Below are 14,043 nucleotides of genomic sequence, written 5' to 3'. Positions count from 1 at the left end.
TGAGAAGAAATGTGTTGACTTTTACTAAAAAAATAAATAACACAACTACTATAAAACATACTAAAATGACAAAATGATTCCATTACTATGGAAAGGAAGAAATAGTAATTATTAGAAACTTGAAATTCTCATGAGCCAAAAATAAAGTCAGTTTACCTACTTAACCCACCTGAATCTGCCATTTAGTTAATCCACCTGAATCTGCCATTGTTTGTATCATAGCTCAAGAATTGGTCCAAACATCACATATTAAGGTGATTGCCAAAAGTTGCAAACTCAATTGAAAGCCAATAATAAACACTCCTTTATCCATGAAAAAATATTCTCGTCAATGAGTGATGAATTCTTATGCAAAATTGACAAAACGAAAAATAGAGATAAAAAAGTTGTTAAAAAATATACTGTTAACAGAAAATGAAAAGAGAAAAACTTAGCAAAAATAGACAGTATAATCTACATCTGGAACAACTTTTAACTCAGTATATACAACTTGTACAAAACTTATCTACATTAAGCAAAACTACTAAACACAACACCAAAGCCCAATCAGGCACGCTCTTGGAACGCAAAGGACCGCGACAGAGCTGCCGGATTGGCTTGCAGCAGAGGCCCGGCAGCCGCCATTGCCGGTTTCTTGCCACAATCCTTGGGCTGCAAGGCCTTGAAAAGGCCTTCTCGACTAAGGGAATCATACTTGATCCGGAGAGTCGACCATATAGAGCTTCTCGCAGCTTCTTCCGGATCATCCATCCTCAACGTCTTCGGCACCACAACCTCCCCACTCCTAGAACGCTTCCCTAGCGCTGACTCAGCGTCTGCTGCTGCCAGATTCCAACCATTCCACAAACAGTACGGCATTGGAGGGATAACCGCGGTAAAAGGCCATGCAAATCCATGGTTTGGCGCTCCTCTGTTGCTAGAACAGGGCATTTGGTGTGAGAAGGAAAGGACAGTGGCGTTTGGGCTGTGGAATCCGTCGATGGTAAGGTGGCGGGAGGTCTTGTTCTTGCGTCGGCCCGCGCCAACGGGAACGTTGCGCATTGTGCCCCCGGCCGTCCAGTACCTCTGGCAGCCCCTGCAGAAGTGGCGGGGCTGGTTGACGTTGTAGTTGTTGTAGTAGCAGAATTTGGTGTTCATGCTGTTGCACCGGGGGCAAGGGATGATTTTGTCCGGCTTCTTTAGGGCTTTTCGCTCCGAATTGGCTGCTCCGCCCTTCTCTTCGTCGGATTCCGGTGGAGCACTGCTCTGTGATTCCTCATTTTCTGCACTAGTTTCGCAGGTTTCTCTCTTTGCTACCTCCTAAAATTTTCAACAAATAATTTCCGTTTACTTGATATAAACAAAACATGATAAAAATGCACATTTCAAATTATTTTTATTAGTATAACTACAAAATAGATGCCATTGAAATTTCCCGAACCAAACACCCTTTTTTAAACAAACCAATGGTTTCAGGAAAACAAAGCATGATAAGGGCAGGAAAACAAAGCATGATAAGGGGCGGCAGAATCAATAGTTCCAAACTGGCTGGATTTGCTTTGAATCTTTAAAACAGAATAGTCAAAAAGGAAATGCCCAACTCAGGAAATTCAGAGCAAAAACTAGACACTTTGACTAATAAACATTTAGTGGTTTGAATATATTGTTATGTCTAACCAATCATAATTGCATAAATATTCTTTTTCTTTCTCTTTGCACAATTCGTGATTGATTGGAAAAACCGTGTAATATGTTCGCACTATTGAATTTTTATCAACTTGGATCGTATTTACATAACCAAATCAAATTACAGAGTTGAGTGCATGAAGTCTGAAAGGTCTACCTCATCTCTCTGCTCCTGCCTTCCAATTTCTTCTCCTTTACTATTCTCCAAGCAGCGATCGCAATCACTGGAACGTTCTCCGGCGGCGCCGTTATCCGGAAAACAAATCTTCCGACCGAACAGCTTTATCTCCGGCTCCTTCACCATCTTAACCTCTCTCCGCTGCTAATCTCAGGGTGAGAAAGTAAACTAAAATCTTGAAAATGAAGAGTAGTTCTGGAAAAGATTATGAAAAATGAAAAAAAGCTTAGTTGGCAAAGCTAGTTGGAAGGATTTAGATATGTTTGGAGGGATGTTGGTATTTGGTAATGGTGTTAGTGTCACGTCATTAGGGATCTGATTTTCTGAGCCACAAGTTTTTTTGGGTGGGTCCACCAAAATTTATCATTTTCAGCTCTATAATTTTGAGTTAATGTTAAATGGTACACTTAAAAGAAGCTAATATTTCCCCCGTTTTTTTAAATGGAAATTTTTGAAAGACTAAAATTCAATTTTGGTCCCTTATATTTACTATGAAATTCTTTTTGATCCTATATATTAAGTTTGTGATTTTTTGGTCCATAACATATTGTTTTGGTACATTTTGGTCCCAAATAAGATCACAAACTTAATGTATGGGACCCGAAAAAGAATTTTATGAAAAATGTACGGGACCAAAATTGGACTTTAGTCCTAAATTATAATTAAGTTATTAAATTGATCAAACATTTTGACTAGGCCTGCTTAACTGGTTCTCCGGTTCTGGGGTACCCAGAATCGGAACCGGAACCGACCGGGTAATTGAGGAACCGGGAACCGGAGAACCGGTTCCGGTACCGGTTCTAATGTTTTTAAAAATTTCGGTTTCGGTTCTAACCGGGACAGAATAATATATCAATTTTAGATTTTATAAAATTGTACTCCCTCCGTCCCCTAATAGGAGTCGTTGTTTGACCGGGCACGAGTTTTAAGAAATGTAAAGAAAAGTTGGTTGAAAAAGTTAGTGGAATGTGGGACCCACTTTTTTATATTAATTTTATAATAAAATGTGAGTGGAGTGAGCATTTATGGTAAAAATGAAGAGTGACTCTTAATGGGGGACGGCCCAAAAAGAAAATTAGCGACTCTTATTCGGGGACGGAGGGAGTAATTTTTACTAAAATTTAAGTATAGTAATTAACGGTAAATTATTTATTAATATTTGTCAAGGTTGGTTTTAATTCTTTAGTTTTATTGAATGTATTCTTTTGCTACTTGGATATTACTTAAAATAAATGCTAGCTTGGATTGACCATATGATTTTCCAATTTATGTGTTTGGATATTATACTCATCGAGGAAACATGCGAAGGAAATACCATATCTCTGGTTTGATATCACAGGCAACTCGTGAGCTAACGGGAGGATCAAATTTCTTTTTAATAATAGCTCATATTTATTTGTTGGGCCTCTGAATTCTAAGAAACCATTCTTGGTTGTTTCACAAATAAATATTTTATGTTTCACTTTCAAAGTGAGACAAAATATGTTGAAGTATTTTCTTTTGTAACTGCATGTTTAGATCATTTATTAATCTTTTCCAATGTAGAAGATAAAACTTTCTTTGTTTTTTACATTTTATTATTTACTATTTTTATTTTTATTTTTGTCATAATTCTTTTTCTGAGACAAATTTATAGATAATAATAACATCAACTAGAATGGTTTAGTTAGAATAGTTTAATTAAATTTGAATGTTGCATGTTGTTCATAATTTGTATATTTATAGAATGTGGACGTGTTCAAATAATTAGATTTAAATGTAGGTATGTTGCTCATTTTTCTCAATGTATTGATTAAAATGTGCAAAAAAGCAACATTTAATACAATTTGTATAATAATGATAAAATAGACGATTAAAAAAGCAACAAATATTTAAATTTATTGTTTAAGACTTCAAGTATTTTGTAAATTGTAATCGTTGTAAATTGTAGTCTGGTTTAAATTTATATCAATAAAATTGCAATTTTCATCCTTTTGTTTGAATTTCATTTACACATATTTCATAGATAAATAAAGACTAAAAAGATAAAAAAAATGAACCGCCGAACCAGCCCAGAACCGCCAGTTTTGGCCAAAAACATGCAGTTTTTTGAATCGGAACCAGAACCGCCAAAAACCTATCCGGCCGGTTCAGGTTCAAGAATTTCTGAACCGTGAACCGCCGGTTCCGAAACGGAACCGATGGTTTTTGAACCGTGTGCATGCCTACCTCGAATGATCGGTAACTCGGAGAACGTGATTTCCGTTAAACACCCAATTGCCAATGACATGGAATGACATGGTTTTGAAGAAGTAGATTACGTTTGTACTTGTGCAGGATTTTTTTTCCATTGATTTAGAGGGGCTTAATCGTACTGGCCATTAGAGCATCCGCATCGCTGTCTCGATGCGAGCCAATACTCGTCTAGTGAGGGCGGGGAAGGCAACGCCTCACAAGAGGTTGAGTTCCCGACATCCGATGCAGGGGCTCCTCCGGTACACGACGTCGGCCGCAAGGGAACAAGGCGGCGAATGCGGCTAGAGCTCGCGCAGGGAGGGGCCGAGACGAATCAAGCCAGGCGGGCTCCCTAATGTCTATGTACATCACCGCCACGATGGCTGACACTTCCCGCATGACGCCTGACCAATATCAAGGTCATCTTGCCGACATTGCGTATCTGGCAAGACAACTTGGTATTCCGCCTCAAACGGGTGCACCGCCACCGCCTTCGGGGGATGATTCGCCGGCAGAGTAGTTTTTATAATTTAAATGTGCAATTTTTAATTTCTAGTATTTTAAATTATGTCTTTTTTATTTTTTTTAAAGATTTTAATTATGTTTTTTTTTTATATTTTTAGGATTTTAAATTGTAATTTTCTTTTATTTAATGAAGTGTGTTTTTATTAATTGAATTTGTTGGAAATAAAAATAAAAAATGAAATTGAATGAATAGTTAAGGGATGGGATGGTTAAGAGATGGAGGGTTGCAGATGTTGTCTCTTAGTTAAGATATGGGATAAAAAGTGCAGTAGGACCCATAAATAGTGAAAGGATGAGACAGTATTAAGACAGAGATGTGGATGACCATAATCATCACCACCTAAGGTATGTCCCAGATTATTCTATGATATTTCAGGTCACTTTTAAGTCATAGTAATATTTAATATCGTTTTATTATCGCGTTGATCTGTATATCTGTGAAATGAGTAACAAATGACAGGTGATAGCGAATCTAATTTAATTTGGGAGAACAATACAATTCATTATTTTGGAAAAGAAATAGACATATCTTTTAGAATAGAATAATCAAATAATAATAATAAGGAGAAATGCAATAAGCACATTGTGTTCAATTTTTTTAATAAATAAATGAATTTAAATTTAAACGATCCGGCATATAGGACTTGAATAGCTTCCAACCCCACGCCCCACCTGTATAATTCAAGTAATTTACACTCCCAAATCTGATACTCACATTTTGGATAAATACCTTTCAAAAAAGAAAAATATTTTTTAAAAGGGAACATCATTTTTGGTCCACGAACTTTGCCAAAGTATCATTTTAGGTCCGTGAACTTTGAAAATATCATTTTAGGTCCGTGAACTTTGAGTTAGTATCATTTGAGATACTTTTTACTATTTCTAAGTTTTTTTGGACGAAAATACCCTCAATACCTTAAAGTGTATATATTTTTAATAAATTAATCATATACTCATATTTTTTTATAAATATCTTTACAATATATTTTTGACAAATTTTCTAAATATAATTTGACCTTAAATATTATCACTTAATTTTGTGACATGCAAGTAAAATTACTTCTTCAATTTTTTATATTAATTTTCTTTAAAAATTGAATAAAGAACTTTCTTTAATAATAAAAAAATGAATAAAGATCTTTTTATAAATATCTTTACAATATATTTTTGACAAATTTTCTAAATATAATTTGACCTTCAATATTATCATTTAATTTTGTGACATGCAAGAAAAGATCATTATTCAATTTTTTATTATTAAAGAAAAGTTCTTTATTCAATTTATAAAAAAATTAATATAAAAATTGAAGAAGCAATTTTACTTGCATGTCACAAAATTAAGTGATAATATTTAAGGTCAAATTATATTTAGAAAATTTGTCAAAAATATATTGTAAAGATATTTATAAAAAAAATATGAGTATATGATAAATTTATTAAAAATATATACACTTTAAGGTATTGAGGGTATTTTCGTCCAAAAAAACTTGGAAATAGTAAAAAGTACATCAAATGATACTAACTCAAAGTTCACGGACCTAAAATGATATTTTCAAAGTTCACGGACCTAAAATGATACTTTAACGAAGTTCATAGACCAAAAATGATGTTCCATCTTTTTTAAAGTATGAAGCATGTGTACAAGTTTCATCTTGGCGGTAGAGTAGGAGAGTGACAATCAAGTGATATCACAGAAATACGTGTTGTTTCCATAATAAAAGATCCCATCATTTCAATTTTGGAATAAAATGTTTGAGCAAAAATTTTCAGAGATAGAATAAAAAATAAATAAAAGAAAAGTACTAGGAAACGTCCGTGATGGGGTACGAACTAAACCCTAATGGCAAGCCCAATAACAGTGACGGCCCATCAGCCCAGAGCCCAAGAAAGAGTATCTGTTCGGCACCAAAGAGTTCGGCACGACCAAAGAGTTCGGACTCAGCCTACAGCTCGGTAAAAGCCGACCAGTCAAGCTCTCCTCTCAGATCGGCAAGAGCTGATCGGTAAAGTCCAGCAGTTCGGTCTCAGCATTCGACCGAACTAGGAGTTAGTGGACTCATGAAAGGCCTCCACGACCTCCGCTATACCCACGACCTATTTAGTGGTACGAAGCAGTTATTGAGCAGTTATTGCTCACCCACGATCTTGTTAGTGGGGCTGCAAACCACGACCTTAGTTCAATGTATAAATAGAACTTAGATCAGATAGAAAAGGGTTAAGCTCTCTAGAGATAAAATACCATATAGCAAGTCTGTGTTGTAAGCTGTAATCCCAGATCAAGCAATACAATCTTGCCCTCCCTTCTTCCCGTGGACGTAGATTTACCTCAGTAAATCGAACCACGTAAATTCTGTGTCGTAATTTTCATTCTCTACCAGCATTTACTAACATAAGACCAAGGACCAAGGACCAAGGACCAAGTTCGGTCAAAGAAGTTTACTTCATAAGACCAAGGACCAAGTTCGGTCAAAGAAGTTTACCTCATAAGACCGGGGACGACCATGTCTGGTCAAAGAGGTTTACTGCATAAGACCACTTCGGTTAACTGGGAAAGTCCGATCCACGCGATAAAACTCGCCGAATTAGGACAAGGGAAAGTTCGATCCCGGCGACAAAAATCGCCAAATTAGAACACAAACCAAGTCCGGTCAAAGATGTTTATTTCATCAGACCAAAGACGAGTCCGGTCAAAGATGTTTATTTCATCAGACCAAAGACGAGTCCGGTCAAAGATGTTTATTTCATCAGACCAAAGACGAGTCCGGTCAAAGATGTTTATTTCATCAGACCAAAGACGAGTCCGGTCAAAGAAGTTTACTTCATAAGACCAAGGACCAAGTTCGGTCAAAGAAGTTTACTTCATAAGACCGAGGACAAGTACGATGAAATTTTTTCGCTAAGCTGTAAATACAGTGTTAGAAGCGAAAACAAAATTTCATTTTTCAAATCTTGTTCGGCATACAACTCAGCTACCCTACAAAATGGCGTTACGCTATTACAAAGGACTATTCTACTGTCCAGGGTTGCTGAAGTTAAGCCACCTATCTGCAAAATCCTCTGGAAGCCGAGTTCGGTTGTTCCGAGCAGATGAAGAATAAGCAGGTCGACGAGATGCTATCCTCGACCCAACGCCTCTTCCCCGAGCCCGAGAAGTCCTAACACCTCGGCGATGAAGAGTCTCTGCAATAATCATCTGCTGATCTTGCTCGCTCATAGTCACAACTCCTCGGCGAATTTCAGTCCGTCCCTGTCTTGACGATTCCGGTTGCTCCTGAGCCCGTTCTCGTCTTGACGTTTCCGGCTGTTCCGGAGTTCGTTGTTGACTGGAAGTAGGATTTTGAACAAGGGAACCAGAGGCTTGATCTGGAGTGCGAGCATCTGTTGGCACGACATGCCGAAGGAATCTTTCTATGGAGGGGCGCCGAGAAAGAACAATGTCGTACCGAGAAGCCCAGCGCCGTAATGATTTCACAACTTGTTGGCAAGCCGAGCTCTCCAGCGCATTGTTCCTCCGGAGTACATGATATTCCTCCCACAGTTCGTCAACTCGACTCTGAACATCTGATATGGTCAATCCCCCGCGCACACGGATGTAATCCTCGTACGCAGTCCTCTCAGCAACGGTCGTATTCAGCTCGGCCTCCAGATCCTTCTTATCGGACTCTAAGTCCTTATTATCGGCCTCCAGCTTCACTAAACGAGCCAGAAGCTCGTCATTCTTCGTCTGATCGGCTATAGCTCTTTGCTCAGCTTCGTCTAAAGCCGAAGAGTACAGCCGTTTCCAGTGAAGTATCTCCATCTCCTTGAGTACAAAGCAGCTATATTAGTTCGGCAGCTGTACCGAGCAGATAGTAAAATACAACAGGAATAAAGGCGAGTACGAAAAGCTATACGAAGACAAGTGTAGAGAATTTTTCATTCACAAGGAAAATTTTTACACTAGGAGGGCTTCAAGGCCATTTTACAAGGAAGAAACTAGACTAAGAGAAGGGAGACGAAATCATACTCCACCAGCTTCGTCTCCGGCTCCTTGGTCTGGTTCAGCTTCTTTCTCCTGAGCTACCTCAGCCTCGGCCTCGCCTCCTGCCGGCCTCGCCTCCGCCTCCTGATCGGCTTCCTTCTCCGGATGCCCGGCCCGCTCGACTTCGGCCTCCAGCTCCAGCGGCTCGGCCTCACCCTCTCCGTTGTAAGTCGAAGCAGGTGAAACGGGTCCCACGGAGGCAAAGATAGCCTCCAGGTTCTCGTCCCGATCAGCTCGACAACTCCGGACTCGGTCTGCAGAAAGCAGGACCGAGGATGAAGCGAGCTCCTCAAGGAGCGGCAGATTCTGAAGCCGAGCTGCTATCTCTCGGCTGTACAGAGGCAGCACGACGTCGGCCCCCTGCTCGCCCTTATCGGCAATTAGCCTTACCAGACTACCGACAAAGGCCGAGAACTGGCTGCTCAAAAAGAGTTTCTCCGTGTAAACACGGAGAGCCTCCCCCTGGGCAGCCACGGCGGCAGCATCCCTCCGTTTCGTCTGCTCTCGCTGGATGACGAGCTGGTTTTTGGCAAACTGAGCTTCATCCTGGGCCGAAATCCTAGCAGCTCTGGCTTTCTCAAAGTTAGCCTCAGCCTGTTCGGCCCGATGACAAGCAGCCGCCAACTTCCTCTGCATCTCAGCATAGTCATTGGACGCTTTGGAGAGTTCGACGGCGACGAGCTTGGAGAGCATATCGTTCCTCTGAAAATGGATAAAGAAAAAAGTCAACAAAGGGGCCACAAAAAATACAGGAAAAAAGCAAGGCCAGAAAATCAAGAAGAGAATTCACCTCGGCGAAGTCCGTGGGCCATAAAAACGGCTCACAGATATGTTCCGAAGGAGGCGCCAAGACCACATCTTTCTCTGGCGCTCTCGGGGGCTTCTGGGCCTTCCCCCTCCCCTTTGCCGAAGTCGACTCCGGCTTCTTCGGATCCGAAGAGGTTTTTTGCCTTTTCGGAGTCCTCTCGGCATCAGACGCCGAGCTGGTGGTTTTCGGCCTCTCCGGCTCCTTGGACTCCGAAGATTTGCGGCTAGCCTTACTCAGCATGTACACTGCCAAAAAGCAAGAAAGCAAAGTCAGATTTTCTTCGTTAAAGCAGTAGAGCATAAGGATAAAGAGAAATCCTCACCCTCGGCCTCTTCGTCCGAAGACGAGATGTCGAACACGACGTCGCCCTTGACGAGCTCAGACTCCGTGTATTGTTTCCTAACTATGGGAATCTTGTTGAGCTCGCCATCGAGCTCGTCCAACGGTTCAGGCCGAGGGTGACGGATAACGGACTCCGGCCCTCTCCAGGGAAAACTAGGAGCCGCGGTCCTATCATAGTAGAAGAAGCGATTTTGCCACTTCGGCCACTTCGTTTTACAAAAGGCTCTAAAGGGCTGTAAAGGGATCAAGTAAAACCAAGACCCCTTCCTCTTAAATTGAAAGAATTTAAGGATCGCCTTCAAAGACAAATCCCTTCCTAACCTACGGAGTTCGGCAGCGAAGGCCGACAAGTGCCTCCAAGAGTTCGGAGTCACTTGGCCTAAAGGAAGCTGAAAAAAATCTAGTAAATCTATAAAGGCAGAAGGGAGGGGGAAACGAAGCCCGCATTCTAAGCAGGCCTCGTACACGGTGGCGTACCCCTCCGGCGGGGAGTCAGCCCTATGATCACCGTCAGGTACCACCGCCTTCCCCCCAGGAAAAAAGTATTTTTCGGGTAGGGATATCACAGTATCCTTACTCAAAATACTATGGAAATACTCTACGGTCTTCTCCCCGGACTCTTTCCGGCCAGAAGACCCCTTATCCCCTTTCCTACCGCTACCCGACTCCGAAGAAGAAGAAGACATTTTTCTTACTTTTTGAAGGTGAAGAAAGTCTGAAGAAGCTCTTGAAAGCGGAAGAAAATTTCTCGAGAAAGAGAGAGTATAGAAGACGCAACAGCAAAGGTGTTCAAATGAGGAAAAAGGAGCATATTTATCAGATTCGGGAAAGATTTCGAGATCGTTGCGCCGTTTCGAATCCCACCTTTTCAGGATTCAACGGCCGGATTTTACTGTCGCATTTAATGCAGGCACGCGCAAGGCACGTCCCCTGACGTCAGCCTCCCCCTTACCATTATCCAGAATGCCGAAGTGACTCACCTCGCCGAAGTGATTCACTTCGCTTTTCGGGGGGGGGTAGTGATGGGGTACGAACTAAACCCTAATGGCAAGCCCAATAACAGTGACGGCCCATCAGCCCAGAGCCCAAGAAAGAGTATCTGTTCGGCACCAAAGAGTTCGGCACGACCAAAGAGTTCGGACTCAGCCTACAGCTCGGTAAAAGCCGACCAGTCAAGCTCTCCTCTCAGATCGGCAAGAGCTGATCGGTAAAGTCCAGCAGTTCGGTCTCAGCATTCGACCGAACTAGGAGTTAGTGGACTCATGAAAGGCCTCCACGACCTCCGCTATACCCACGACCTATTTAGTGGTACGAAGCAGTTATTGAGCAGTTATTGCTCACCCACGATCTTGTTAGTGGGGCTGCAAACCACGACCTTAGTTCAATGTATAAATAGAACTTAGATCAGATAGAAAAGGGTTAAGCTCTCTAGAGATAAAATACCATATAGCAAGTCTGTGTTGTAAGCTGTAATCCCAGATCAAGCAATACAATCTTGCCCTCCCTTCTTCCCGTGGACGTAGATTTACCTCAGTAAATCGAACCACGTAAATTCTGTGTCGTAATTTTCATTCTCTACCAGCATTTACTAACATCAGAAATTCGCGGAACCATCAGTCCGTGCTCTAATAATAATAATGACATTTCTATACGACGTAATTTAAATCAAATAAAAAATAAATAAAAGAAAAGTACTAGGAGTATAATAGTATATGGCAAGAGCACGGATGTAGGACCAGACCCATTTTTATTAATTTTTTACTCTGTACTCTTCCCCAAGAGCACAACACCCACATCCATGCTCTTCCGCAAGGACATGCTCAAGGGTCCCACCATTCTATTATTCAATTTAAATAAAAACATTTCCACAATATTAAAATGCATTAAAAATACCCGGAATACTATTACAAATTACAAAAAAATTAAAAATTTCATAATTAATGTCTTATACAATAAAAATCACATAATTCAAATCCTAAAAATTAAAGTCTTATAAATTAAAAATTATAACAAACACATAAATTATTATAAGAGCATCAGCAGTGGCGTGGAATTCCCCGCGGAATTCCTAAAAACACCTCCTGCCACGTCATACAGACTTCCCACTGCACTGCCACGTCATACGGACTTCCCACTGCACAGTGGCGGAATTCCTGGCGGAATTACCACATTAAAATAATTCACAAATTCACATATTAAACAATTCCCGGAATTAAACAATTTATGGAATTAAAATTTCGACACAAATAGGGAAAAAATCCATTAAAAAAAGAAAATTACATTTAACCAAATTTAAAAAAAAATACATTTCAACGACGACCCCTCCGCTGCCATACTTCTTCAATAATATCGTTCTGGAGTCGAACATGAGCTTTTTTTTGGCGCGTGTCGGCAAATGCACGGACTCGATCGACTTCGTCATGAGGTATCCCCATGCGTACATTGCTGGTGGTCATGCCGTGGCTTGGACCCGCAGCATCAACATCATCATTGGCCCAATCAGTCAGTGTTGGACCTTCATCTTCGACAATTATGTTGTGCATGATAATACATGCGTATATGATGTCAGCGATGCAGTCAACGTACCACAGCCGTGTTGGACCCTTCACTGCCGCCCATCGAGCCTGGAGCACACCAAATGCCCGCTCCAGATCCTTGCGCGCTGCCTCCTGACGTTGCGCAAAGTATATCTTCTTTTCATCTGTTGGGCACCTGATCGTCTTCACAAAGACGGGCCACATCGGGTATATCTCATCAGCCAAATAATAGCCCATGTTGTGCTGGTTGACGTTGGCGACGAAGTTGACCGCCGGACCGACGCTCATGCACTGGTCGTTGAAAAGGGGCGACGACTGGAGGACGTTGATGTCGTTGTTTGACCTGGCTACTCCAAAATAGGCATGCCAAATCCACAAACGGTAGTCAGCTACCGCCTCAAGGATCATCGTGGGATTCTTGGCCTTGAAACCAGTAGTGTACATCCCTTTCCAGGCAGCGGGGCAGTTCTTCCACTCCCAGTGCATACAATCTATGCTGCCTAACATCCCCGGGAACCCGTGTGATTCCCGTGCATATCCAAACAGAGCCTGACTATCTTCGGGGGTAGGCTTCCGAAGATACCTATCCCCGAATATCTCCCTAACGACCTGACAAAAATACTTTAGGCACTCTCGGGCAATCGTATCGCCGATGTGGAGGTACTCGTCGAACATGTCGGCCGCACCTCCGTATGCCAGTTGCCTGATTGCGGCAGTGCACTTCTGAATAGGCGTGTGGCCGGGTTTACCAGCCGCATCCTCTCGCACCCTGAAATACCCGTGTCGACGCTCCAAAGCGCCCACGATACGCAGAAAGAGCTTACGATGCATCATAAACCGTCGCCAGAATAGGTTCAAACCATGGCTCCGGCGCAAAGTAATCCGCGTACAACCTATGGTGGGCAGCGAGGTGGTCTCGGGGTACTATAGTGCGACGGTGGATGGGTCGAGGCACCGCGGCGCCGAGGCCGCTTGTTCCTCCCTCTCCGCGGCCTCCCGCACACTTGCGTGAATCAGCCGCATCATGTGTTCATAATGCCTATCACCACCACTACCGGCCATTACGGATATATAAAAGAAATTTAGAAAGAGAAACTTGTTAATACAAGTGGTGCGAATGAAATGAAGTTCAACGGGATGTATTTATATGAACCGCAAAAAAAAATATTTAATGCAATAAACGGGAATTCCGCGGAAAACCGCGAAACTGCGAATTCCTCGCGGGAATTCCGTATCCGTGCATGATACGCACAATGGCGGACGTCCGCCACAGAATTCCCGTACGCCGGTGGGAATTTCGCGTTGACGTCCGCCACTGCTGATGCTCTAAGCAGTTTGGAACTTCTACAATTGAATACACTAAATTGAGGGTTGCAATAGCATAAGAATTCGAACTTCGAAGGTTGGTACGTACAATCTTTTTTATGCAACGAAATTAATTTTTTATACTTGTACCTTTGACTAGGGATTGGAGATATATTAGATAAAGAAACTCTTATCTTATTGAATGATTGCTCAAATAAATCGATATCCTATAATTCTCCATATATAATGTTATATTTTTGTTCATTGATTAAGTATACGGAGGACAAGTGTAAATTATTATTATTAGACTTATTTAAAGTAACATTTTACACATTTGTAATGGAACTTTCTAGAGGTTGACAGATGTCCTAATGAGAGGCTCAAAAGTTGATAATGAAGAAAAAAAAAGACAAAGAAAAGTGGCTACCAACATCTTTTGCTCTTTCCA

At 41.4% G+C, this 14,043-nt stretch overlaps 1 protein-coding gene across 1 annotated transcript; it reads right to left on the bottom strand.

Annotated features, from left to right (window-relative positions):
- Positions 1 to 430: 430 nt before the first annotated feature.
- Positions 431 to 2,244, bottom strand: LOC121760108 (cyclic dof factor 2-like). Its single transcript, XM_042155720.1, has 2 exons — positions 1,823 to 2,244; positions 431 to 1,299 (listed from the first exon to the last, which is right to left on the bottom strand). The coding sequence occupies exons 1-2, from the start codon at positions 1,967 to 1,969 to the stop codon at positions 547 to 549; spliced, it is 900 nt and encodes a 299-aa protein (XP_042011654.1). The 5' UTR covers positions 1,970 to 2,244; the 3' UTR covers positions 431 to 546.
- Positions 2,245 to 14,043: the final 11,799 nt, after the last annotated feature.

Source organism: Salvia splendens, chromosome 13 (assembly GCF_004379255.2).
Source record: "Salvia splendens isolate huo1 chromosome 13, SspV2, whole genome shotgun sequence".
Taxonomy (NCBI): domain Eukaryota; kingdom Viridiplantae; phylum Streptophyta; class Magnoliopsida; order Lamiales; family Lamiaceae; genus Salvia; species Salvia splendens.
Note: the sequence above shows the minus strand (reverse complement) of the source record. Positions and strands in the feature narration are given on the sequence as shown.

Excerpts from the sequence above, each read along its gene's own strand:
- LOC121760108 (XM_042155720.1), bottom strand. The coding sequence starts at position 1,969 with ATGGTGAAGGAGCCGGAGATAAAGCTGTTCGGTCGGAAGATTTGTTTT. Across the intron at positions 1,300-1,822 it reads GGCAGGAGCAGAGAGATGAG|GAGGTAGCAAAGAGAGAAAC; the intron begins GTAGACCTTTCA and ends TGAAAATTTTAG.